General features: G+C 45.0%; 1 protein-coding gene across 1 annotated transcript in view; it reads right to left on the bottom strand.

The window, feature by feature from the left end:
• The window catches only part of F8 (coagulation factor VIII), a 106043-nt gene extending 82465 nt beyond the window's left edge, over positions 1-23578 (bottom strand). Inside the window, exons 1-2 of the mRNA XM_066581028.1 lie at positions 23407-23578; positions 9730-9833 (exon numbers count right to left, since the gene is read on the bottom strand). Of these exons, the coding sequence (XP_066437125.1) occupies positions 9730-9833; positions 23407-23540 (238 nt within the window). The 5' untranslated portion in view covers positions 23541-23578. The remainder of the gene's footprint in view (positions 1-9729; positions 9834-23406) is intronic.
• Positions 23579-23958: the final 380 nt, after the last annotated feature.

Here is a 23958-nt window from a genome sequence, read left to right as displayed (position 1 = left end):
TACTGTATGAATAGCAGCAGGTCGTGTTTAGCATCTCCCGTTGTCCTGCCTTGATGAAAGAAGTTGTTCATCATCATTAAAAAAGCAGTTGGGGGTTCTGGTGCTACTAGACTGCCCCTTGACTGTGGACTATAAGATACAGGGACTTTTTAGCAAGATGTTCTCTTACTAAAAGATGTTTAGTGTGTTAGATCAGGCTGATTAGTCCTAATAATAAAACTATCTGCTTATGATTATGTAGTTCATCCTCATGCCTCCAAAACAGTCTGACACATCAGGTACTGGACTCCACAAGACCTCTGATGGTGTCCTGTGGTATCTGGCATCAAGTCGTTAGCAGCAGATCCTCTAAATCATGTATGTCACAAGGTGGGGCCTTCATGGATGTAACATTTTTTTCTCACACACTCCACAGATGTTCTGTAGGATTGAGATCTGGGGATCTCAGAGGCCATTGTCACCTTGAACTCATTCTCGCAGTCTTCAAACCATTCCTGAACAATTATTGCAGTATGGCAGGACCCATTATATGCTGACAGATGCCCTAGGTATTGGGGAATAGCACTGACAAGAAGGGGTGCATTTCATCTGCAACAATATTTACTTAGGTGGTATATGTCAAAGTAACATCCATAATAATGCCGGTATCTAAGGTTTCCCAGGAGAACATTGCCCAGAGCATCACACTGCCTCTGCCAGCTTGCCTTTGTCCCATAGTGCATCTTGGTGCCATCTTTTACCCAGGTAAAAGACCCTCTCAGACATCCACATGATGTAAAAAAATAACATGATTCATGAGACCAGGCCACCTTCCATTATTCCATGGTCCAGTTCTGATGCTCACTTGCCTATTGTAAGCACTTTCAGCAGTGGACATGGGTCAGCATGGGCACTCTGACCAGTCTGACCTAAATGCAAAAAGCCCCAATGTACTGTGGGTTCTGACACTTTTCTATCATAACCAGTATTAACTTTTTCATTTACTAGCCCTCACTTTATACGCATATCAGTGAGCTTGGACACTTGTTTACTGCTTGGCATTTCCTGGGCCACTTTTGGTAGGTATAAACCACTGTATACTGGGAACAAACCTACAAGACCTGCTGTTTTAGAGATTCTCTGACCCAGTTGACTAGCCATCACAATCCGACTCTCGTAAAAGTCACTTAGATCCTTACTAGAGATGAGCGAGCACCAAAATGCTCGGGTGCTCGTTACTCGGAACGAACTTTTCGCGATGCTCGAGGGTTCGTTTCGAATAACGAACCCCATTGAAGTCAATGGGCGACTCGAGCATTTTTGTATTTCGCCGATGCTCGCTAAGGTTTTCATGTGTGAAAATCTGGGCAATTCAACAAAGTGATGGGAACGACACAGCAACGGATAGGGCAGGCGAGGGGCTACGTGTTGGGCTGCATCTCAAGTTCACAGGTCCCACTATTAAGCCACAATACCGGCAAGAGTGGGCCCCCCCCCCTCCCAAAAACTTTTACTTCTGAAAAGCCCTCATTAGCATGGCATACCTTTGCTAAGCACCACACTACCTCCAACAAAGCACAATCACTGCCTGCATGACACTCCGCTGCCACTTCTCCTGGGTTACATGCTGACCAACCACCCCCCCCTCCCCCCCACAGCGCACACCAAAGTGTCCCTGCGCAGCCTTCAGCTGCCCTCATGCCACACCACCCTCATGTCTATTTAGAAGTGCGTCTGCCATGAGGAGGAACCGCAGGCACACACTGCAGAGGGATTGGCACGGCTAGGCAGCGACCATCTTTAAAAGGGGCGGGGCGATAGCCCACAATGCTGTACAGAAGCAATGAGAAATAGAATCCTGTGCCACCGCCATCAGGAGCTGCACACGTGGGCATGGCAATGGGGAACCTATGTGCCACACACTATTCATTCTGTCAAGGTGTCTGCATGCCCCAGTCAGACTGGTAATATGCACCTTAACAGTAACCGCGTTGGTGGTAATGTGGTGGTGACTGCGGACCTAGTAGCGCGGTTGTATTTTGTTGGTTTTCGGAATGTGGCCAGGATTAAGTGGGCCGTGGCGGGGGGATGGTGGGGGGGCTCTCTTGTAGTGTCGGTAAAGGTGAAATTCTTGGACTGCCACCAGACGAACCAATGCAAAGGCATTTGCCAAGAATGTTTTCCCTGTTGGAGGAGGAGGGGGATGTTTTTGAGGCACTACGTGTCCTCTCCACGTGTCCGTGGTTATATGCACCTTAACAGTAACCGCGTTGGTGGGAAATGGCCTCGCCGCCATCATGTCTTTGGGAAGCCTCTGTTTCCACACCCCAGAGACATACCATTAGCAGCGGTATAGGCAGAGCCCAGAATTCGTAACATTTCAGCCGTAGCATTAGGACAGGCCCCACTAACATATCACTAGCAGCATTATAGGAGGAGCGCAGTCTTCGTTCCATGTCAGCAATAGTAGCACTCAAGACAGGCCCCAGTAACAATTCCGAAGCAGCAGTATAGTGGGAGCGCAGTCTTAGTTCCATTTCAGTAGCTGCAGTATAGCCAAGGCCCAAGTTACATTTATGTAGCTAAAGTGTAGGCCAACCCCACACACACTTCTGTACCATGAGTGCAGGCGAAGAACATACAAATTGCTATGATTACACTGTAGGTGAGGGCCCCAAAAAATTGGTGTACCAACAGTACTAATGTACCTCAGTAAAAATTGGCCATGCCCAACCAAGATGGCAGGTGAAACCCATTAATCGCTTTGGTTAATGTGGCTTAAGTGGTAACTAGGCCTGGAGGCAGCCCAGTTTAACGAAAAATTGGTTCAAGTTAAAGTTTCAACGCTTTTAAGAGCGTTGAAACATATAAAAATTGTTTCGAAAAATTAGATGAGTGAGCCTTGTGGCCCTAAGAAAAATTGCCCGTTCAGCGTGATTACGTGAGGTTTCAAGAGGAGGAGGCGGAGGAGGAGGAGGAATATTAGACACAGATTGATGAAGCAGAAATGTCCCCGTTTTGGATGGTGAGAGAGAACGTAGCTTCCATCCGCGGGTGCAGCCTACGTATTGCTTACGTATCGCTGCTGTCCGCTGGTGGAGAAGAGAAGTCTGGGGAAATCCAGGCTTTGTTCATCTTGATGAGTGTAAGCCTGTCGGCACTGTCGGTTGACAGGCGGGTACGCTTATCTGTGATGATTCCCCCAGCCGCACTAAACACCCTCTCCGACAAGACGCTAGCCGCAGGACAAGCAAGCACCTCCAGGGCATACAGCGCTAGTTCAGGCCACGTGTCCAGCTTCGATACCCAGTAGTTGTAGGGGGCAGAGGCGTCACTGAGGATGGTCGTGCGATCGGCTACGTACTCCCTCACCATCCTTTTACAGTGCTCCCGCCGACTCAGCCTTGACTGGGGAGCGGTGACACAGTCTTGCTGGGGAGCCATAAAGCTGGCCAGGCCCTTAAAGACTGTTGCACTGCCTGGGCTGTACATGCTGCTCGATCTACGCACCTCCCCTGCTACCTGGCCCTCGGAACTGCGCCTTCTGCCACTACCGCTGTCGGATGGGAATTTTACCATCAGCTTGTCCGCCAGGGTCCTGTGGTATAGCAACACTCTCGAACCCCTTTCCTCTTCGGGAATGAGAGTGGGAAGGTTCTCCTTATAGCGTGGGTCGAGCAGTGTGTACACCCAGTAATCCGTAGTGGCCAGAATGCGTTGAATACGAGGGTCACGAGAAAGGCATCCTAACATGAAGTCAGCCATGTGTGCCAGGGTACCTGTACGCAACATATGGCTGTCTTCACTAGGAAGATCACTTTCAGGATCCTCCTCCTCCTCAGGCCATACACGCTGAAATGATGACAGGCAAGCAGCATGGGTACCGTCAGCAGTGGGCCAAGCTGTCTCTTCCCCCTCCTCCTCATGCTCCTCCTCCTCCTCCTGAACGCGCTGAGATATAGACAGGAGGGTGCTCTGACTATCCAGCGACATACTGTCTTCCCCCGGCTCGGTTTCCGAGCGCAAAGCGGCTGCCTTTATGGTTTGCAGGGAAGTTCTCAAGATGCAGAGCAGAGGAATGGTGACGCTAATGATTGCAGCATCGCCGCTCACCACCTGGGTAGACTGCTCAAAGTTTCGAAGGACCTGGCAGATGTCTGCCAACCAGGCCCACTCTTCTGAAAAGAATTGAGGAGGCTGACTCCCACTGCGCCGCCCATGTTGGAGTTGGTATTCCACTATAGCTCTACGCTGCTCATAGAGCCTGGCCAACATGTGGAGCGTAGAGTTCCACCGTGTGGGCACGTCGCACAGCAGTCGGTGCACTGGCAGATTAAAGCGATGTTGCAGGGTGCGCAGGGTGGCAGCGTCCGTGTGGGACTTGCGGAAATGTGCGCAGAGCCGGCGCACCTTTACGAGCAGGTCTGACAAGCGTGGGTAGCTTTTCAGAAAGCGCTGAACCACCAAATTAAAGACGTGGGCCAGGCATGGCACGTGCGTGAGGCTGCCGAGCTGCAGAGCCGCCACCAGGTTACGGCCGTTGTCACACACGACCATGCCCGGTTGGAGGCTCAGCGGCGCAAGCCAACGGTCGGTCTGCTCTGTCAGACCCTGCAGCAGTTCGTGGGCCGTGTGCCTCCTATCTCCTAAGCTGAGTAGTTTCAGCACGGCCTGCTGACGCTTGCCCACCGCTGTGCTGCCACGCCGCGCGACACCGACTGCTGGCGACGTCCTGCTGCTACTGACACATCTAGATTGCGAGACAGAGGTTGAGGAGGAGGAGGAGGGTGCTTTAGTGGAAGAAGCATACACCGCCGAACATACCACCACCGAGCTGGGGCCCGCAATTCTGGGGGTGAGTAGGACGTGAGCGGTCCCAGGCTCTGACTCTGTCCCAGCCTCCACTAAATTCACCCAATGTGCCGTCAGGGAGATGTAGTGGCCCTGCCCGCCTGTGCTTGTCCACGTGTCCGTAGTTAAGTGGACCTTGCCACTAACCGCATTGGTGAGGGCGCGTACAATGTTGCGGGAGACGTGGTCGTGCAGGGCTGGGACGGCACATCAGGAAAAGTAGTGGCGACTGGGAACTGAGTAGCGTGGGGCCGCCGCCGCCATCATAGCTTTGAAGGACTCCGTTTCCACAACCCTATACGGCAGCATCTCAAGGCTGATAAATTTGGCTATGTGGACGGTTAACGATTGAGCGTGCGGGTGCGTGGCGGCGTACTTGCGCTTGCGCTCCAACAGTTGCGCTAGCGACGGCTGGACGGTGCGGTGCGAGACATTGCTGGATTGGGCCGAGGACAGCGGAGGTGAGGGTGTGGGTGCAGGCCATGAGACGGTTGTGCCTGTGTCCTGAGAGGGGGGTTGGATCTCAGTGGCAGGTTGGGGCACAGGGGGAGAGGCAGCGGTGCAAACCGGAGGCGGTGAACGGCCTTCGTCCCACCTTGTGGGGTGCTTGGCCATCATATGTCTGCGCATGCTGGTGGTGGTGAGGCTGTTGGTGGTGGCTCCCCGGCTGAGCTTTGCGCGACAAAGGTTGCACACCACTGTTCGTCGGTCGTCAGGCGTCTCTGTGAAAAACTACCAGACCTTAGAGCACCTCGGCCTCTGCAGGGTGGCATGGCGCGAGGGGGCGCTTTGGGAAACACTTGGTGGATTATTCGGTCTGGCCCTGCCTCTACCCCTGGCCACCGCACTGCCTCTTGCAACCTGCCCTGCTGCTGCCCGTGCCTCCCCCTCTGAAGACCTGTCCTGTGTAGGCGTTGCACACCAGGTGGGGTCAGTCACCTCATCGTCCTGCTGCTCTTCCTCCGAATCCTCTGTGCGCTGCTCCCTCGGACTTACTGCCCTTACTACTACCTCACTGCAAGACAACTGTGTCTCATCGTCATCGTCCTCCTCACCCACTGAAAGGTCTTGAGACAGTTGCTGGAAGTCCCCAGCCTCATCCCCCGGACCCCGGGAACTTTCCAATGGTTGGGCATCAGTGACGATAAACTCCTCTGGTGGTAGAGGAATCACTGCTGCCCAATCTGAGCAGGGGCCCGAGAAAAGTTCCTGGGAGTGTTCCCGCTCCTGAGCATGTGTCATTGTAGTGGAGTGAGGAGGCTGGGAGGAAGGAGGAGCAGCAGACAGAGGATTCGGATTTGCAGCACTGGACGGCGCAGAACTGTGGGTGGATGATAGCTTGCTCGAAGCACTTTCTGCCATCCAGGACAGGACCTGCTCACACTGCTCATTTTCTAATAAAGGTCTCCCGCGTGGACCCATTAATTGGGCGATGAATGTGGGGACGCCAGAAACGTGCCTCTCTCCTAATCGCGCAGCAGTCGGCTGCCACACACCTGGATCAGGAGCTCGGCCTGTGCCCACACCCTCACTTGGCCCTCCGCGTCCTCGGCCGCGTCCACGTCCTCTAGGCCTACCCCTACCCCTCAGCATGCTGTATTACCAGTGATTTGATTTCCCAGGCAGGAAATAAATTGGCGCAAGCCTGCAGGCCAAATATAATTTTTTCGCTTTTTTGCAAAGGGAGGTCCCTACTGCGTATATTCAATGAACAATAACTTTTATAACTGTGGTGTGGCCCTGAAAAAGTGTCACACAACTTTAGTGTAACAGAGTTATTAACTCTGGCAGAGCAGGTATTTGCCAGTCAGGAAAGACAATGGCGCAAGCCTGCAGTAAACCGTAGCTGGTTGCGTTTGATTTTTGTACGTTCTCCACGCAACACACACGTACACGGAGACCTTAGGACTGACACAGGCAGGCCAAATATAATTTTTTCCCTGCTTTTTTGCAAAGGGAGGGCCCCACTGCGTATATTCAATGAACAATAACTGTGTTGTGGCCCTGCCTACACAATTCTGTCCCTGTAGTATCAATGGAGGGTGCAATGCTCTGCACAGACGATTTTGAGAAAAAAAAAAAAACGCAACATTGTTAACAGCAGCCAGCACAGTACTGCACACGGTTAAATTTGGCCCTAGAAAGGACCGTTGAGGTTCTTGAAGGCTACACTCACTCCTAACACTCTCCCTGCCTAAGCACCACTTATGTCCCTAATGCCGGGTGCAATGCTCTGCACTGCCGATTTTGAGAAAAAAAAACAAAAAACACTGCTAGCAGCAGCCTGCACACAGGTAGATGTGGCCCTAAGAAGGACCTTTGGGCTTCTTGAAGCCTACACTCACTACTAACACTCTCCCTACAGCAGCTCAGGCACCAGCAGCACTGTCCCTCAGCTAACTCACAAGGCATGTGTGGCGAGCCGCGGGAGGGGCCGACTTTTATACTCGGGTGACATCTGATCTTCCCAGCCACTCACAGCAGGGGGGTGGTATAGGGCTTGAACATCACAGGGGGAAGTTGTAATGCCTTCCCTGTCTTTCAATTGGCCAGAAAAGCGCGCTAACGTCTCAGAGAGGAAACTGAAAGTAACCGGAACACCGCGTGGTACTCGTTACGAGTAACGAGCATCCCGAACACCCTAATATTCGCACGAATATCAAGCTCGGACGAGTACGTTCGCTCATCTCTAATCCTTACACTTGCTGATTTTCCTATTTTCAACATCAAGAACTAACTGTTCACTTGCTGCCTAATACATCTCACCCCTTGAGAGCTGCCAAAATGTCAGCAAGATTGTGTGGCCATTATTTATTTATTTTATATTCTCCAATGTCTTCTAATGAGGTTTTTCATTTTTCCAATATATTTGGAGGAGTACTTTCATCTTAATTACCATAACCCCTTACTAATAATCAGACATTCCCTCTCCAAACTTCCCCTTCTCTAATCTATTTTAAATACAACCAAGTTCAACAAAGTCCACCTGCTACACCTCTTTTTATCATCGACAAAGCAGCATCACCCTATATCTCATCCATGTCTACCACCAAATAGTTCCCAACATTCTGCCAATGATCAAAGACTAATATCCTTCATAATATGATCCTTCAAATCCCTTCTCCAAGACTTTTCTTGAGCTGTGCCAGTTCTCTGGAATGTGTTACCACAGACAATCAGATTAATTCCCAACATGCCCTTTTTTAAGCAGATCTATCACATATTGTAAATTGACTTCTGACCTTTTATCACCATTATTCATCAAAACTGCATCACTTTATTCAACAGCAGCCCTATACTCTTTACACCCTAATCATTAATTTTAGGGTAAGGTGGGGGAGGGAAAGGAGAGGACATTTCTGAAAATCTAGCTCCAAAGGAATAGAGAGTATCATGGACCAGACAAATGACTGCGTTGGATGCGATTTTCCTAAAGAGGATGGGACAGTGAAAAAGCAAAATCTTAACATACATGAATGTCACTGCCAAAAGCTTCAACAAGTGGATTAGGACCTGAGCTCCGAAGGTTTCCATAGGACTCTGAATTTGTAATGGGTTCTGCTAGCCCAACTCATAAGCTCCTCAAACCTATGAATTTTGTTCCCCTAAGAGATCCACTGAGTTAGTGTAGGTGTTGTGGGTGGTAGCCATAGAGGCGGGATTAAAGATTTGGCGGCCATAATGAGATGGGTGATGAGATTCGTCTTAGAAGGTTTATAATCGGTGGAGGGTTTGGCAAGAATCATACATTTCAGGGACAATTTTAAAGAGCTATTAGTAATATCTTGTATTGCTTGCTCTACTTGGTTGCAGAATGCACCTAATACCGGGCATGACCACCAAATGTGAGTCAAGGAGCCCACATGTTCATTGCAACGGCAGCATAGGTTAGAGTCAGCAAGTTTGTAAGCAAAAAGCCATTCCGACGTTTTGTACCATCTTGTCAATAGTTTATAATGATTTTCCTGTAGTTTAACATACTTAGAATGACCATGTGAGCTACCCAAGATACATTTCATCTCTTTGTCTGTCAGCCTGATGTTTAGCTCCTTTTCCCAGGAGACAATAAATGATGGTCTGAAATCATCTTGAGGGAAGACAAATTTCCTTTTAAGAATAGATAATGCTCTGCTTGAGCATGATTTTGCTGAAAAAATGCATTCTAAGCCCGCAGTCAGACGAGCATGGTTTACACGCTGCTAAGCAACGTGTAAAACCACACTCCTGACATGCAGGAAAAAAACACGTGACCAGGCTGTCTCTAGCTCCATGGAGCAGACCGATCACACATCCATGGTGTGGGCAGCCTACTTCCACAGATCCCATAGGAGCCTATGGTAAGCACCCTGGAGAGAGCGCAGCAGGGAGCTGACAGGCGAGTTGGCACTTGCTGTCCGTTCTGTTTTAGAAGCACAGATTCTGCACTTCTAAAAAGGGTCCGTGTGAGCACTTCCATAGCAACCTATTGATGGCTATTAGAGATGAGCGAGCATACTCTCTAAGGACAATTACACGAGCGAGTATTGTCCTTAGCGAGTACCTGCCCCCTCGGAAGAAAATATTCGGGTGCCGGCGTGGGTGAGCGGTGAGTTGTGGGAGTGAGCAAGGGGGAGTGGGCAGGAGAGAGGGAGAGATCTCCCCTCCGTCCCCCCTTGCTCTCCCCCGCCGCTCCCCGCCCCCTACCGGCACCCGAATCTTTTCTTCCGAGCAGGCAGGTACTTGCTGAGAACAATGCTCGCTCGAATAATTGTCCTTAGCGAGTATGCTCGCTCATCTCTAATCGCTATATAAGCATGGTTTTACACTCTGCTGTAGCAGCATGTAAAACACGCTCGTCTGACTGAGCCCTAATTCAGTAAGTGCTTTATTAAATTACTACATATTTTAAAGCATTCTTACCCATCCAATGCTCCTGAGGTTTGATCTCTGTGAAACTGCCATCAGTGTATTCCACATAAAGTGCTTTTTTGTATATTTGAGAACCAGGGGGCCTGAAAAATGGTCTGAAATATGCAAACAGAAAACACACACCTTAGGTATACAGTACATGTATATTAAGCCAAATAATTCTCCAGCTCTCCAATTTCGTTCTATTCAACATCATTCAAATAACAATAACGCAAAAACACAAAATTTAATACAAAATTATGAACATCTAACATTAAACCCCTTCACTATTTAAGCATTGCATGGAGGCATTATTTGGATATTGAATTGCAGTTTATTTCAGACACTGAGGCCCAATGTCCATGGGCGGATTTGATTTGCGGAATCTGCACGTGGCACCCGCAAATCAAGCCGTCCATGGGGAAGCACTGGGTGCCGCACTTCATTTAACACCTGCGGATTTGTTTTTATTTCATTTTCAGTTGCCGCTTGCAGACAATGAATCGCAGCATACACCATATTACCGCTGATCACGCGCGGATGCGCTCTATTCATCTCTATAGGAGCTTACGATGTGCAGTGCATCTGCAAATACATTTGCAGATTCATTGCAGATTTGAAGGTTAAAATCAATTAGGGAGGTGTGGAAAAGGCTGAGAGGTCATTTCGCGATTTTTTCCACGCGGATGATATACCGTGCATCTACGTACATCTGCGTGGAAAAAAAATGCAATCCGTGATCTCCCGCAAGCAATAAAAAATCAAATTAATGATGACTCGCAGTGCATCTGCTGCGGAAATCCGCATGCAAAATCTGCGCGTGCCATGGACATGAGGCCTTAGGCTGTGATCCAATGGGCGTAAATCCCATGGGACTGTATGGAAATTTCACAAGATTTCCGTGCCAGAAAGGCAGCTTCAAACCCCCGCGCCATCCGGGATTATTAGGTGGTTATTATTTGGACGTATTTTTTAGCCACTATATAACGAACGAAGTGATTTGGCTGTCAGATGATAGTATTGTATGGACATGTGTTTTACTAAATCTAATGTATTTCCTTATACAGTCATCAATAAAATGCTTGATTAATAAAGATAGATAAATATTACCCCTTCTAATCCACTGTCTGACATCCTCCAACTTTCTGATTGAAGCCTGTACAGCTCCGATGTTGGAAGACGTCCAGCAGGGTATTCTTACTGTAGATTACTGGCTGCTCTGTTGTTGGGGACCTCTCCGACATGTCACATACTGCAGTACTGGCTCTAGCCAGCAGATGGCACCATTGTAAAATGCCAGAAAGAGAAAGTGCCCTAGGAAACCCTGAATCCAAAATTGGATTTCAAAGGGTTAATAGATTATCTAAGACATTTAGCTCTCTTTAACTTCCTTATTACCACTATTTATTTAATTATTATGTTTTTTGATTGATCAGCTGACAGATCCTATTTATTAAAAAAAATTTCTATCTTTTATTCATTACAATTAAAAAGATGTTACAGTACAAGAGAGCTGAGTCTCCAATGTGCAGCAGACAGACAGGAGGAAGGCATACAACATATCCAGTTCATAGAATTAAATATATGCTCAAAAGTGCATGTATGCAAAATTATACAGTTAGTCCCCTACTTGCGAACAGGTTCCGTTCCAGGAACCTGTTCGCAAGTCCATTTGTTCGCAAGTCCGAACAAATGGTTGTATGGAGCGGGATCGCGGGTGGATCCCGCTCCATACAACGTTGGGTGCCGGCTGTTCTTACAGAGGGCACCCGGCGGCAGCAGTTCCGACGAGCCGCGCCGCTTGTCGGAACTGTTAACACTTTAAATACCACTCTGACAGCGGTATTTAAAGTGTTAACAGTTCTGACGAGCGGCGTGGCTCATCGGAACTGCTGCCACCAGGTGCCCGCTGTAAGAAACGATGAGATCGCGGGACGCTGTGCGGTTGCTAGGCAGCCAGGGACCTCCTGAAAGGCCCCAGGGCTGCCTATGCAGAGTGCCCATCAAGCGCACGGCTTGATAGGCGCTCTGCATAGACAGCCCTAGGGCCTTTCAGAAGGCCCCCAGCTGCCCAGCAACCGCGATCTGACCGGACAGGCTTCTATCAGGCTTGATAGAAGCTTGTCCGGTCCCTGCACAGTATGATGTAATGCCATAGCAAGTCGAATGTTCGCAAGTCGGGGACTATCTGTATATCAACAAACATTTAGTCATATAAAATGACACATCAACATACAAAGCATTAAATCTATTTATATTAGCAACAGTACACAATGTGTAAAGCCCACCTTACCACCTGCACCCCGACACGTGTTTCGCCCCAAGCTTCCTCAGGGGGTACGTTGATATATATATATCCAAGTAGAAAAATAGCTTGGGGCATATCCATTCTTAAAGAATGCAGACAACAACACTTTCTGGTTTCAATAAGCGTCTGAGCTGTGCCATCTTGTGTCAATGTATTATATACCCAAAAATTCATTTTAGACATCTGATATATCACAAACAAAGCGAATAAATCAAGAATTTGACAATCCTTTGGCATAAAATGTGTTTTTTTTTCATGTACAGTTCTTGTGAAATAATAAACTTGGCATAGTATAACATCATTACTAAGTTAGGCATTGTTTAGAATTTTAGCTCGGACAAACTCCTACTTCTGCCATTTCCCGTATGCTTAGGAGATGATAAGCAAAAGACAAAATCCTCCTACTTCCAAGAACATCCACCACATTGGTCACATACCATTTAACCACAGACTAGAGGAAAAAGTCACCATGACCTTAGTTCATGGCATCTTAAAGTTCTCAATATTCTTACAGGCTACCTAATTTCTCTCTCTATCTATCATCTGGAGGAAGGATGGAGCAGGCTTGAAAACAAGTGTGGTCCCTGCCCTGTAGGTGTCAACTGTAGTAAAGAGCAGCCAACCACCTGCAACAGTCACAACTGGAGAGAACACTGACATGGCAGTTTAACCACTTTAGATGCCATAGTCAATGCTGACTATGGCATCTAAGCCATTAGACAGAGGAGAAAGGTTGTTGGGTTGCCATTGGAGCTGGAAGCCAGGGAAAAACCTCCAGAAATGCCACGTATTAAGGACTATTAAACCCTGACATTGGCAGCGTTTACTAGGCTTAAGCTTGCTTCACACTGACGAGGGCAATATCACCCTCTCCATCAAAGTGAAACCCATGGATGCTAAGTGTTTTCACGTGGAAAGAGCCTTGTATCACTGCGGGTATGAAGGAAACCCCCGTGGCAGCTGTTGCAGCCACGGCAGAGGATTGCAGAATTCTTTCATTGTTTGCAATAGGGCTGCCGCGGCCCCATTGAGAGAATGGGTGGTATCGCAGAAAGTTAGGACATGCTGCGATTTTCTTCCTGCATAGCATCGCAACGCTGTGCCATGCAGGAAAACATCACTAATGTGATTGAACCCATTCAAAAGAATTGGCTTCATATTTGTGTGAGATTTGTGCGTCTCGCAGCACACAAATCTCGCATTATTTTCTCATTAGTGTGAAGGCACCCTAAGACTGACAGGCGTAACACACTATAATATAAAAGTATTGCAGTACATTGTATGAGTGCTCAAGAGATTTCATGTTCAAGTTCCCTAATGGGACAAAAAAAAGTAAAACTAAGTTTAATAAAGGTAAAATAAAACGAACATCATTTTTCACATAAAAATGTAAATTTTATATATATATATATATATATATATATATATATATATATATATATATATATATATATAACCTGGAATCGCCGCATCCATAAAAATCTACACTACTGAAAAAATGTATTTTTCAGTTTATGTTCTAAAAAAAATACACAATTTCAGAATGATGGGTTTCTTGGTCACCTCATCTCCCAAGAAGCTTAATAAAAAGTGATGAAAATTGTATCTGCCCCAAACAGCCAATAAAAACTACAGCTTGTCCTTCCAAAAATAAGTCCTAACACACCCCCATCGACAGAAAAATGAAAAAAGGTCTCAGAATATCACGAGAAAGTGATTCTTTTCTATTTTTAAAAGATTTAGATTTTTTTAAATCAACCAAATTGTATAAGTTTAGTACCGCCCTGCAGAAAAAGGTGAACATATAATTTTTACTGCACTGCTAAAACAAAACCCAATAAACAATGGTGCAGTTGCAGTTTTTCATTTAATCCAACTTAAAACATTTTCCAAAAGATTTTCAATATATTAAATGTTAAAAATACAACTGTTCCTGCAAAATACAAGCCCTCATATGGGCGGGACAGACATCAGCCTGGGATGATTTAGTGATCCTGCATTGAGCAGGTGGTTGGACCCGATGACCCTGGAGGTCCCTTCCAACTCTACCATTCTGCTTTTTCGTAATCAGATTTTTATTATATTTTAACAAGGTATATAAACGAAGTAGCAAGGCCACAATACAACAGTTACAAAAACTATAGAAGTTCAAATACATAGGAAAAATCAATAAAAACTATATAAGAAATGTTACCTTTGCTGCAAAATCTTGTAAGTCAAAAAAGTTGCGATAGGACAAGATTAAGACATGCCATCCTACGTAATGTTGCTTTCAACAACATCAAAAATAGTATTAAGGGGAAATGAATGAATGAATGAATGAAAGAAAAAGGAGAGGTGGAGGAAGGAGCAACCCAATTTATGTGTATGCAGTCTCTTAGCATGTTAGCCAGCAAGTCATGTTGGCTCCAGCCTTGATGACTATCCAACTATACCAAGTACAGTAGAAAGGATCTACCCTTCCAGTATCATCTTCCAAAATGTTTTCCATCTATTGGAGATGGTTAACCTCATTCACTCACTCCACAATAGTTGGTGCAATGAGTAACCTCCTGTGTTTGTGAAAAAGTGTCCTGCTCATTCCTTTTTTGAAAGGGGCGATAGACCTAGCAGTAATAGTAAGCAATGCTATATGTGATGAGGTTCTCAAATCACTCCCAGTAATCTGGTTATATAAGGAAAACTTTTGTCCCAAAAGAGCTTAAAAGGATTGTCTAGTTGTAAACTACTAAAGGCTTATCCTTAGGATAGACCATCAATAGTAGACTGGTGAGGGTTCTCTGCCCAAGACTACCATCAATCAGCTGTTTACTGGACTAGTGCACTCTTGCAGACAGCTCTGTTCCCTCTGCAGTGGCCTAGCTTGGTATTACAAGCCATTCACTTTAATGGCAACTTTGCATGTAATACCAGCCCTAGCCACTGCAGTGGAAACAGAGCTGTCTGATTCCAGCAGTAATCAGCTTAGTGCACAAGATCACCAGCGCAGAGAAGAGCTAATTGAGGGGTTTCCCAGATAGCAGACCCCTGCTGATCTACTATGTATGACATATCATGCGGATAGTTTACAACTGGACAACCCCTCACTGGGCAATCCTACCAGATGTGGGACATGGAACTTGTAGCTGATTGGCAATGCCAGCAAAACTCAGGAACTAGAAGAAAGATTTTGTGAAAGAAAAGGGAACAATGATGTTCTCTTGTTAAAATGTTGTAATTTTTCTCCTCTGCTGAACATGCATTTGGCATGCATCCTGTGCACCAGGAGTAATGCCCTGTTCCACTCCTTAGGAGTGAGAGCCTAAGTTAAATGAAGTAGGAGCCTTACAAACATCTTGTATAGAATTCCAGGAGCCTACACAAGAGTGCAACTATAAATGGGAAAGGACATCTCCCTGGGCAATCGTGCCTAAGAGCCCTTTTACATGAAACGATTATTGTTTAATTAATCATTGGATCATGCTAAACTAAATGCTAATTGCTCAGTGTAAACATGGCCAACTATTGAACAACGACCGATAATTCATTGGTTTATCATTTGTCATTCATTTTAAGCAGGACTAAACACCAAATGACTATTAGCCTGTGTAAACAGTCATTCATCTATGAACAACTGCCTGATTACTCTAAATTGAGGCAAGCGGCTAGAAGAGATCTTCAGCGCACTCCACGTCTATTCAGTGAGCCATAATTTTTGGTATGTGGTTGTCAGGTACTTAAGTGATCGACGGTTGTCCTATTTAAACCCCCTAAGAGAGGTAAATGATGGGATGGCTAGCGTTTCACACAACATCTGGACAAGATGCCTCCAATCCCTAGAGGACCATGCTGGGAGAGTATCTGGGATAACTTTATACCACAGAATTAGAAAATGTGAGGATACATAGCATTGACAGAAAAAGTGTAATTTATGCCTATTCGCCCATCGCAGCAAAGTAAGAGCTATTGGAGTTAAATCTTCTAATCTGGCCCACAGCCTGGCATCCCAGGATTGAATCCAATCCACTGTCTTCACGCAAACTGCTGCCTGGTGATATTTACAAAAAGCTGGGAGTCATGTGTGCACCCCAAACAAAGAGATTCATTTCTCTGTTTAGGTGGCGGAAAAAGGAAAGAGGTACTCCAACTTGTATCATCTGAAATATATATAGAAATTGTGGTAATACGTCCAATTTTATAGTGTTTAGTCTGACAAACCATGACAATTTTTACTCAGATGACAATGCTGATGGAAAAATAAAGTCATGGCTCTTGAAAGGTAGGGATGAAAAACAGAAATAAAAATATGTCTGGTCTTAAATAGAAATGAGCGAGCATGCTCGGTAAGGTCAGTTACTCGTGCGAGTATCACTCTTCTCGAGTAACTGCCTTCTCGTCTGAGCGTGCTCGGGGGGGTGGCGGGGAGAGGTCTCTCTCATTCCCCCCCCCCCCCACGCACGCTCCCCTCCGCTCTCTCCTGCCGCAACCCCTCCCACTATCCCCCCGAGCACGCTCAGACGAGAAGGCAGTTACTCGAGAAGAGCGATGCTCGCTTGAGTAACTGACCTTACCGAGCGTGCTCGCTCATCTCTAGTCTTAAAGTATTACTTGTCTGCAGCACTTGTGAACCCGCTGAAAACAGAGCAAAAATATCTGTAAAACTCTACGTTCTGACTTATGGGAGAAGATTAATTACAATAATCCAGAGTTATGCAATGGTAGAACAAAAACTCTTCAAGTTACATTTTTTTAATCTTTTGGCTGAACTTTGCCACTAGGTATACCGCCCAAGAACAGTCACTCCAGTGATTCTGTAAAACAGAAGTCATGGTGAAATAAATCTGAACTTGCACACCCTGAAAGCATGCCATGCTGCCACAGTGTCTGGACATCCTGTCTTTTGTGTTGTTGTACTGTCTACTACAACATCTCCAGCAATTTCTGCTAGAGGTCATGTATTGTTCCTACGTCATTCTATACCTGTTTACATGGGGGAGATGTAATCTGAGGGCTGTAATACACAGAATTAAGGTATTATTTCACTGTATGATAGAATGGCATTCCAATGTGAAACTCAGGTAGCCTAGTCTATAAAATTTCCGTGACTCATGTGATCATTCACAACAATACAATGATGGCTGGTAGTCTGATGATATCAGGAGTTTATTCATTCATTGATTCTCAATGTTTATAGTAGACTGCAATGTGTAAGCAGCACGTTTATCTTTGTATTAGCAGCCATATGAATATTAAATGGTGCTATGAAATCAAGTGCCATCTTCAACAGTCTAAACGTGGCAGATGTTCGGGTTGTGGAACAGTCTACAAGAGCGCTGAAAAACATAGTTTTTGTTATTGGTATTTTTTAATTGATATTACACAGTTCTTTTATAGCAAGATTCCATTTTTGGCTCATGAACTAGGGAGGTAACTTGTTAACAACTTTAGACTCTTGGATAAGGCCTAAAACATTATTACCCTGGAGTTTAGAAAGTCTTAAAAATGTTTAAGGACATGGTTAGAGAGCAGAAGGAAATTCGCAAACAGTTGTAGTCCTAACACAATCAAGGCTGAAGTAGGGATCTATATGTCATCATTTCTGCCTAAATTGTCTTCTATAATTGAAATATGGCTGTAACGGGAAATTCAGTTAGCAGTAAAAATTGTGTCCGATTTGCTAGTCTTTAGAAAAGATCAATATGGTATTCCCTAAAAAGTTTAGTCTGGAGAACCCAATTTAGACTCCATTCCCAGCTGCATTGGATACTCAGCTCAAAGCCTACAGCAGAGATCCATCCTATGATTCCATTCAGGAAAATGTTGAAGGGCATAATGGAAACAAGACACCCCATTATAGTTAATGGGGACTACCCAATTCTGTTCAGTTTCATCACAGGAGTATGATCCATTCCGTATAAGGAGTCCATATTCCCATGACCAAACAAGAAAACGGAAACCCAAACAGATGCGAACAGAGTTGAATGGACACCCAAACAGATGTTGGTGAAAATGACACTTACCTTTTTAATCTAATAAGTACTAATTTAATTGCTAAGGTTTAATCCAATGTATGAACCTTTCTTGTTGCCTTCATTCCTGCAGCTACTGGCATGTAGCCAATTGACCACGTAGAAGAGGAATTTGCCAGAAGAGTCTGGAGGCCGTTTTACCCTGAACGGCTGAAAACTTGAAGAATAGTTATACTGCAGTTATAGTTTAACCCCTTAACGACCAGCCCATAGTGTTTTTACGTCCTGCCCAAGTGGGCTTTATTCTCTGAGGACGTAAAAACATGCGTCCTGCAGAGAATAAAGCCCCGTGGGCTATGGACGTGACAGCTTCATGCTGTTGGTGCCCGCAGGTAGCTGACAGCATGGAGCAGTCATCCTGGGCTGCGGGCAGTCCCCCCCCCGGCATTGCGATCGGCGCTATCCAATGGATAGCGCCGATCGCAATAAAGTGAAAAAAAAAACATTAAAAAAGTTAAAGATTCAGCTGCCCTGATGGATCAGATCCATCAGGGCAGCTGAAAATACTCACCCGGCTTCCCCGATGTTTACCGCGATGAATGGGTCCTCCGGGACCCGCGTGGCTCTTCTGCGCATGCGCACCAGACGAATGACATCACGCACATGCGCAGAAGAATAGGAACCCCGGGGAGTTTAAAATCTCCTGGTTCCCGGCTCCTGAAGGTAGCCGGAAACCAGGAGATGTCCTCGGGGACCGCGGCGAGCGGTCCCCGGACCCGCGATCGCTGCTATCCAGTGGATAGCGGCGATCGCGAAAAAGTTTTTTAAAAAGTAAAAATAAAGTTAATTTCACCTCCCCTCATGGATCGGATCCATGAGGGGAGGTAAAAATACTCACCCCCAGCCCTCAGCGGTGTCCCGGTCTTCCGGGACTGGAGTCCCCTTCTGCGCATGCGTGCCCGATGATTGACATCAGGCGCGTGGACAGAGGGGCTCAGGACCCAGAAAATTTAAAATCCTTTTGCTCCTGGCTGCCATGTGTAGCCAGGAGCAGAGAGATGTCCCTGCAGAGATGATCACTGTTATCCAATGGATAACAGTGATCATTTAAAGTAAAAAAAAGTAATTAAAAAAAAATGTAAAAAAGTAAAAAAAAAGTTTAAAAAGTAAACAAAAAAGTTTAAAAGTAAAAAAAAAAGTTTAAAACGCTTACATTTCATCTCCCCTCATGGATCATATCCGTGAGGGAGGATGAAATTACGTACCTAAGGCCCCCCGGATTTATCCGCGGACCTTACCACGCGGCCGTCGCCAAAGCGGCAGACGCATGCGCAAAAGCCGTGGATTGCCAGGATAACTTAAAATCTCCCTGCTCTTGGCTACAAAACTTAGCCAAGAACCTGGAAATTTCAAGGGGGGCCGCGATGAGCGGTTCCTGATCACGTGTTTGCAGTTATCCAATGGATAATGGCGATCACGGAAAAGTTTTTTAAAAAAAGTTAGTTTCATCTCCCCTCACCGATGCAATCGGTGAGAGGAGATGAAACTTTTTACCGGAGGCCTCCGTATTTGCACCCCGACGCGATCCTCATCCGTGAACTTACCTGGATTCTGCACATGCGACCGCCGGCAAAATACCGGACACATGCGCAGGAGTCGGGGAGCCCAGGAAACTTAAAATCTCCTTGCTCTTGGCGTTGGTCGCCGAGAGCCTGGAGCAGTGATGGGTGGCCTCGTTGAGCGGTCCTCGGTCACGTGATAAAAAGGTAGCGATCTACCTTAGGTTGGTCTCACATGACCGGATAGGAATTACAGATTCCGCATGCGTCTGATCCGCGGTAATACGCAGATCAATCGCATTGGATTAAGCAATTCTGCTCACATTAGCGGGTTGGAATTGTGTAATCCACTCGCAGAAAAGAGAACGCAACAGGTTCTATTTTACCGCGGCTATCCGCAGCATAGAGCCCATTGTGCTCCATGGTCGCGAATATACCCGCTGCCCATACGCAACTACGTTGTATACGGGCTGTGGGTACCCGTGTCATCGCTAAGCGATGGTGTGGGAAATACAAACAAAAAAAAATTTGTACTGCGAATGACCGCCTGTGTGAGTAGGCAGTTATGCGCAGTACATTACACGGCCGTACTCAGGGTCACAGCCGGGCTCACAGATGGGATCCGCTGCGAGCCTCTGCAAGCGGATTCCGCCTACGGCTGCGTGAGCCCGGCGGTATTCAGACCGCTATCTGTAATCTGTAATTTACAAGAAGCCCCGGGAACGCTCGCCTTCCTGCAGTTCCAGGAGCACCTTGTTGAGCGTCTTCTGTGTGAGACCGCCGTACCTCATCAAGCTTACGGAGACTCACAGAGCGCCACTTTTTACACCCCATACCCGCTACTGAGGTCACAAAATACCCCCAAAAAGCATGAGAGGAGGGGGGATACCCGGTTTTATTGCCCCATGGGCCCATTCCAACCAGCCTCCGTAATTACCCCTGTCTTCGGAAATACCACACAGTTCACATTATTACTTTTATCTAAGATTTGCGAACGCCGAAAAGGGCGCGGAGTGTGTGGGGGAGGGGGGAAAATTTTTAGGGAGTCAATTTTTATTCCGTACAAATAAGCAATGGGGCATGGAATTTATTCAGTTGTGCCCTGAAATCCAACGGGTGTTCCCTCCTTTATAGGCCTTGCCATGGGTACAGTAAGTAAATTAGGGCCACAATGGGTATGTTTCTGAACACGGGACAAATGGGGGGATCCATTTGGGGGTGAATGTCTTCATTCCTATGTACCCTGTACAAAAAAACAGTTTTTAAATTCCAAAAATTCCCCCAAAAATTGAAAATCGTAACTTTTTCCTTCTGCTTTGCTTAGATTCATTCAAATACTGTGGGGTAAAAATATGCAGTACACCCCTAGATGAATTCATTAAGGAGTTTAGTTTTCAAAATGGGGTCATTTGAGGGTGTTCTTTATTGTTTTGGCCGCTCAATGGCTCTATAAGTGGGCAATGGGGCCTGGAATTTATTCAGTTGTACCCTGAAATCCAACGGGTATTCCTTTCATTGTAGCCCTAGCCATGTGTCCTGTAAGTCTATTAGGGCCACAATGGGTATGTTTCTGAACGCGGGACAAACAAGGGTATTCATTTTGGGGTGAAAGTCTTCATTTATACATGTGCTGTACAAAAAAACTGTTTTTAAATTGACGCAATAGCCCAAAAAATGAAAATCGTAATTTTTTCTTACTGCTTTGCTTAGATCTATTCAAAAATTGTAGGGTTAAAATAAACAGTACACCCCTAGATAAATTCGTTAAGGAGTCTAGTTTTCAAAATGGGGTCATTTGTGGGGGTTCTCTATGGTTTTGGGCGCTCAAGAACTCTAGAAGTGGGCAATGGGGCCTAAAAGGACTTCAAGCAAAATCTATGTTCTGAAAGCCACCGATTACTCCTTTCATTTTGGGCCCCGTTGTGCATGCGGACATAAGATTAGGGTCACAATGGGTATATTTCTAAAAACAGCACAAACAGGGGTATCCATTTTGGGGTGCAAGTCTTCATTCATATGTGTGCTGTACAAAAAAAGCTGTTTTTAAAATGACAGAATTGCCAAAAAAAACAAAAATCCTAATTTTTACCTTTTGCTTTGCTTGAATTTATTCAAACATTGTGGGGTCAAAATACACAGTACAGCCCTAGATAAATTCCTTAAGGGGTCTAGTTTTCAAAATGGGGTCATTTGTGGGGGTTCTATATGGTTTTGAGCGCTCAAGAACTCTACAAGTGGGCAATGGGGCCTAAAAGGACTTCAAGCAAAATCTATGTTCTAAAAAGCCACTGACTACTCCTTTCATTTTGGGCCCTGTTGTGCATCCAGACAGAAGATTAGGGCCACAATGGGTATGTCTCTGAACACGGGACAAACAGGGGTATCCATTTTTGGGTGTAAGTCTTTCTTCATGTGTGTGCTGTACAAAAAAGCTGTTTTTAAAATGACAGAATTGTCCAAAAAAGGAAAATCACAATTTTTTCCTTTTGCTTGGCTTGAATTCATTCAAAAACCGTGGGGTCAAAATATGCAGTATACCCCTAGATAAATTCCTTAAGGGGTCTAGTTTTCAAAATGGGGTCATTTGTAGGGGTTTTCTATGGTTTTGGGAGCTCAAGAACTCTACATGTGTGCTATGGGGCCTAATAGGACTTCAAGCAAAATTTCTGTTTTGAAAGACACTGACTACTCCTTTCATTTGGGCCCCGTTGTGGACTCAGATATAACATTAGGGCCACAATGGGTATATTTCTGAACACGGGAGAAACAGGGGTATCCATTTTGGGGTGTAAATCCTCATTTTCATGTAAACTATAGGAAAAAAAATATGTCTTTAAAATGATAGATTTGCAAAAATATGAAATTTTACTTTTTCTCCTCTAATTTGAATTAATTCCTGAAAAAAAACTGTGCGGTCAAAATACTCATGACACCCCTCAGTGAATACACTAAGGGGTGTAGTTTTTTAAATGGAGTCATTTGTGGGGGTATTTATTATTCTGACACTCATGAGCCTTTCCAATCTTGGCTTGGTGTAGGAAAACAAAGTGTTCCTCAAAATGCTAAAAAGTAATGTTAAATTTGTACGTCTCCTAAATGGTTAAAAAAAACGAAAGTTTTTCCAATGTGCGCCCAAAATAAAGTAAACGGGTGGAAATATATATCTTAGCAAAAATTTCTATATTATGTTTGCACATTTTTAAGATATTGCAGTTGGAAATGTGAAAAAATGACGTTTTTTTCAAAATTTTCCCAATTTTGGCGCTTTTAATAAATAAACACAAATTCTATCGGTCTATTTTTTCCACCTAAATAAAGTACAATATGTGGCAAAAAAACAATGTCAGAATCGCTTGGATATGCAAAACCTTTCTGGTGTTTTTCCATGTTAAAGTGACACATGTCAGATTTGCAAAATTTGGCCTGGTTATTAAGGCGCAAACAGGCTTGGTCACTAAGGGGTTAACATGTTCCACCAGCTATAAATATAGAATTTATTTTTTGTCTAAGTTTTGTACTGACTAGATTCATAATGTATATTAATACAGAGCTCTAAATTCTCTGCTTTCCTTCTTACTGCAAGAGAGTTAAATGATAAAATTATAGTTGCCCGCTTCCACTACTAGAGGAAGTTTACTGAAGATCATTACACAGCTTACAATGAACTGGGTAATAAATCGGTACGTTTTCAAGATCTGCAAGAGACTTAGAGTGCAAAAAACATATAAAAAACAGATAATGTAACAGATGTAATAAAAATATAGTGTGAAATTAAGCATTAATGACCCAAATTGTAAAGCTGAAATTGAACATATGCAAGAAAATAAAGATTCACAAATCGCCCATATTCATGTACTGACACAATAACATTTACCTTTGTCCTTCAGCAAATACCGTCCCATCTTTGTAATTCCATAACTGCTCCACAGCAGCAATATAGAAGATTCTTGTTATGGCCTCACATGTGTGACAAAAAACTGTCAGTTGGAGGAAGGTCAGCGGTCTCATTGTGGTACAGGCATTCAGAGACAAATATCGCACTTCTGGATCTGTCTTAATGCTCCTTTCATAAGTAGATGCCCTTCCTAGAAATTTTTGTTCACCGCCTTTGAAAAGGAAGGAAATTTCACAGCAGGAAACTGGAGGGTGTGATATGAAATTGCGTAGCACTTTCATCTCTATTATGGGGAAAGTGACATTAGTTTGTCTTAAAATTTATGGCTAGATACATTTATTAACAGTAGCACAATGATGGAAGTTTAGAGTCATGACTTAACATAGAAATTACTTTAATTATAACATTCATCATTTCAACAGAAAAGATATTTTATTCCATGTTTTAACTTGCCTCATTCATATCTTTATAGTTTACTGAAAATACACATTTTATAACAAATTTTTAAAGGAAATGTCCACTTTTCTAACA

The sequence above is a fragment of the Eleutherodactylus coqui genome, chromosome 10 (assembly GCF_035609145.1).
Source record: "Eleutherodactylus coqui strain aEleCoq1 chromosome 10, aEleCoq1.hap1, whole genome shotgun sequence".
Classification (NCBI taxonomy): domain Eukaryota; kingdom Metazoa; phylum Chordata; class Amphibia; order Anura; family Eleutherodactylidae; genus Eleutherodactylus; species Eleutherodactylus coqui.
This window is presented reverse-complemented; position numbering and strand designations above follow the sequence as displayed.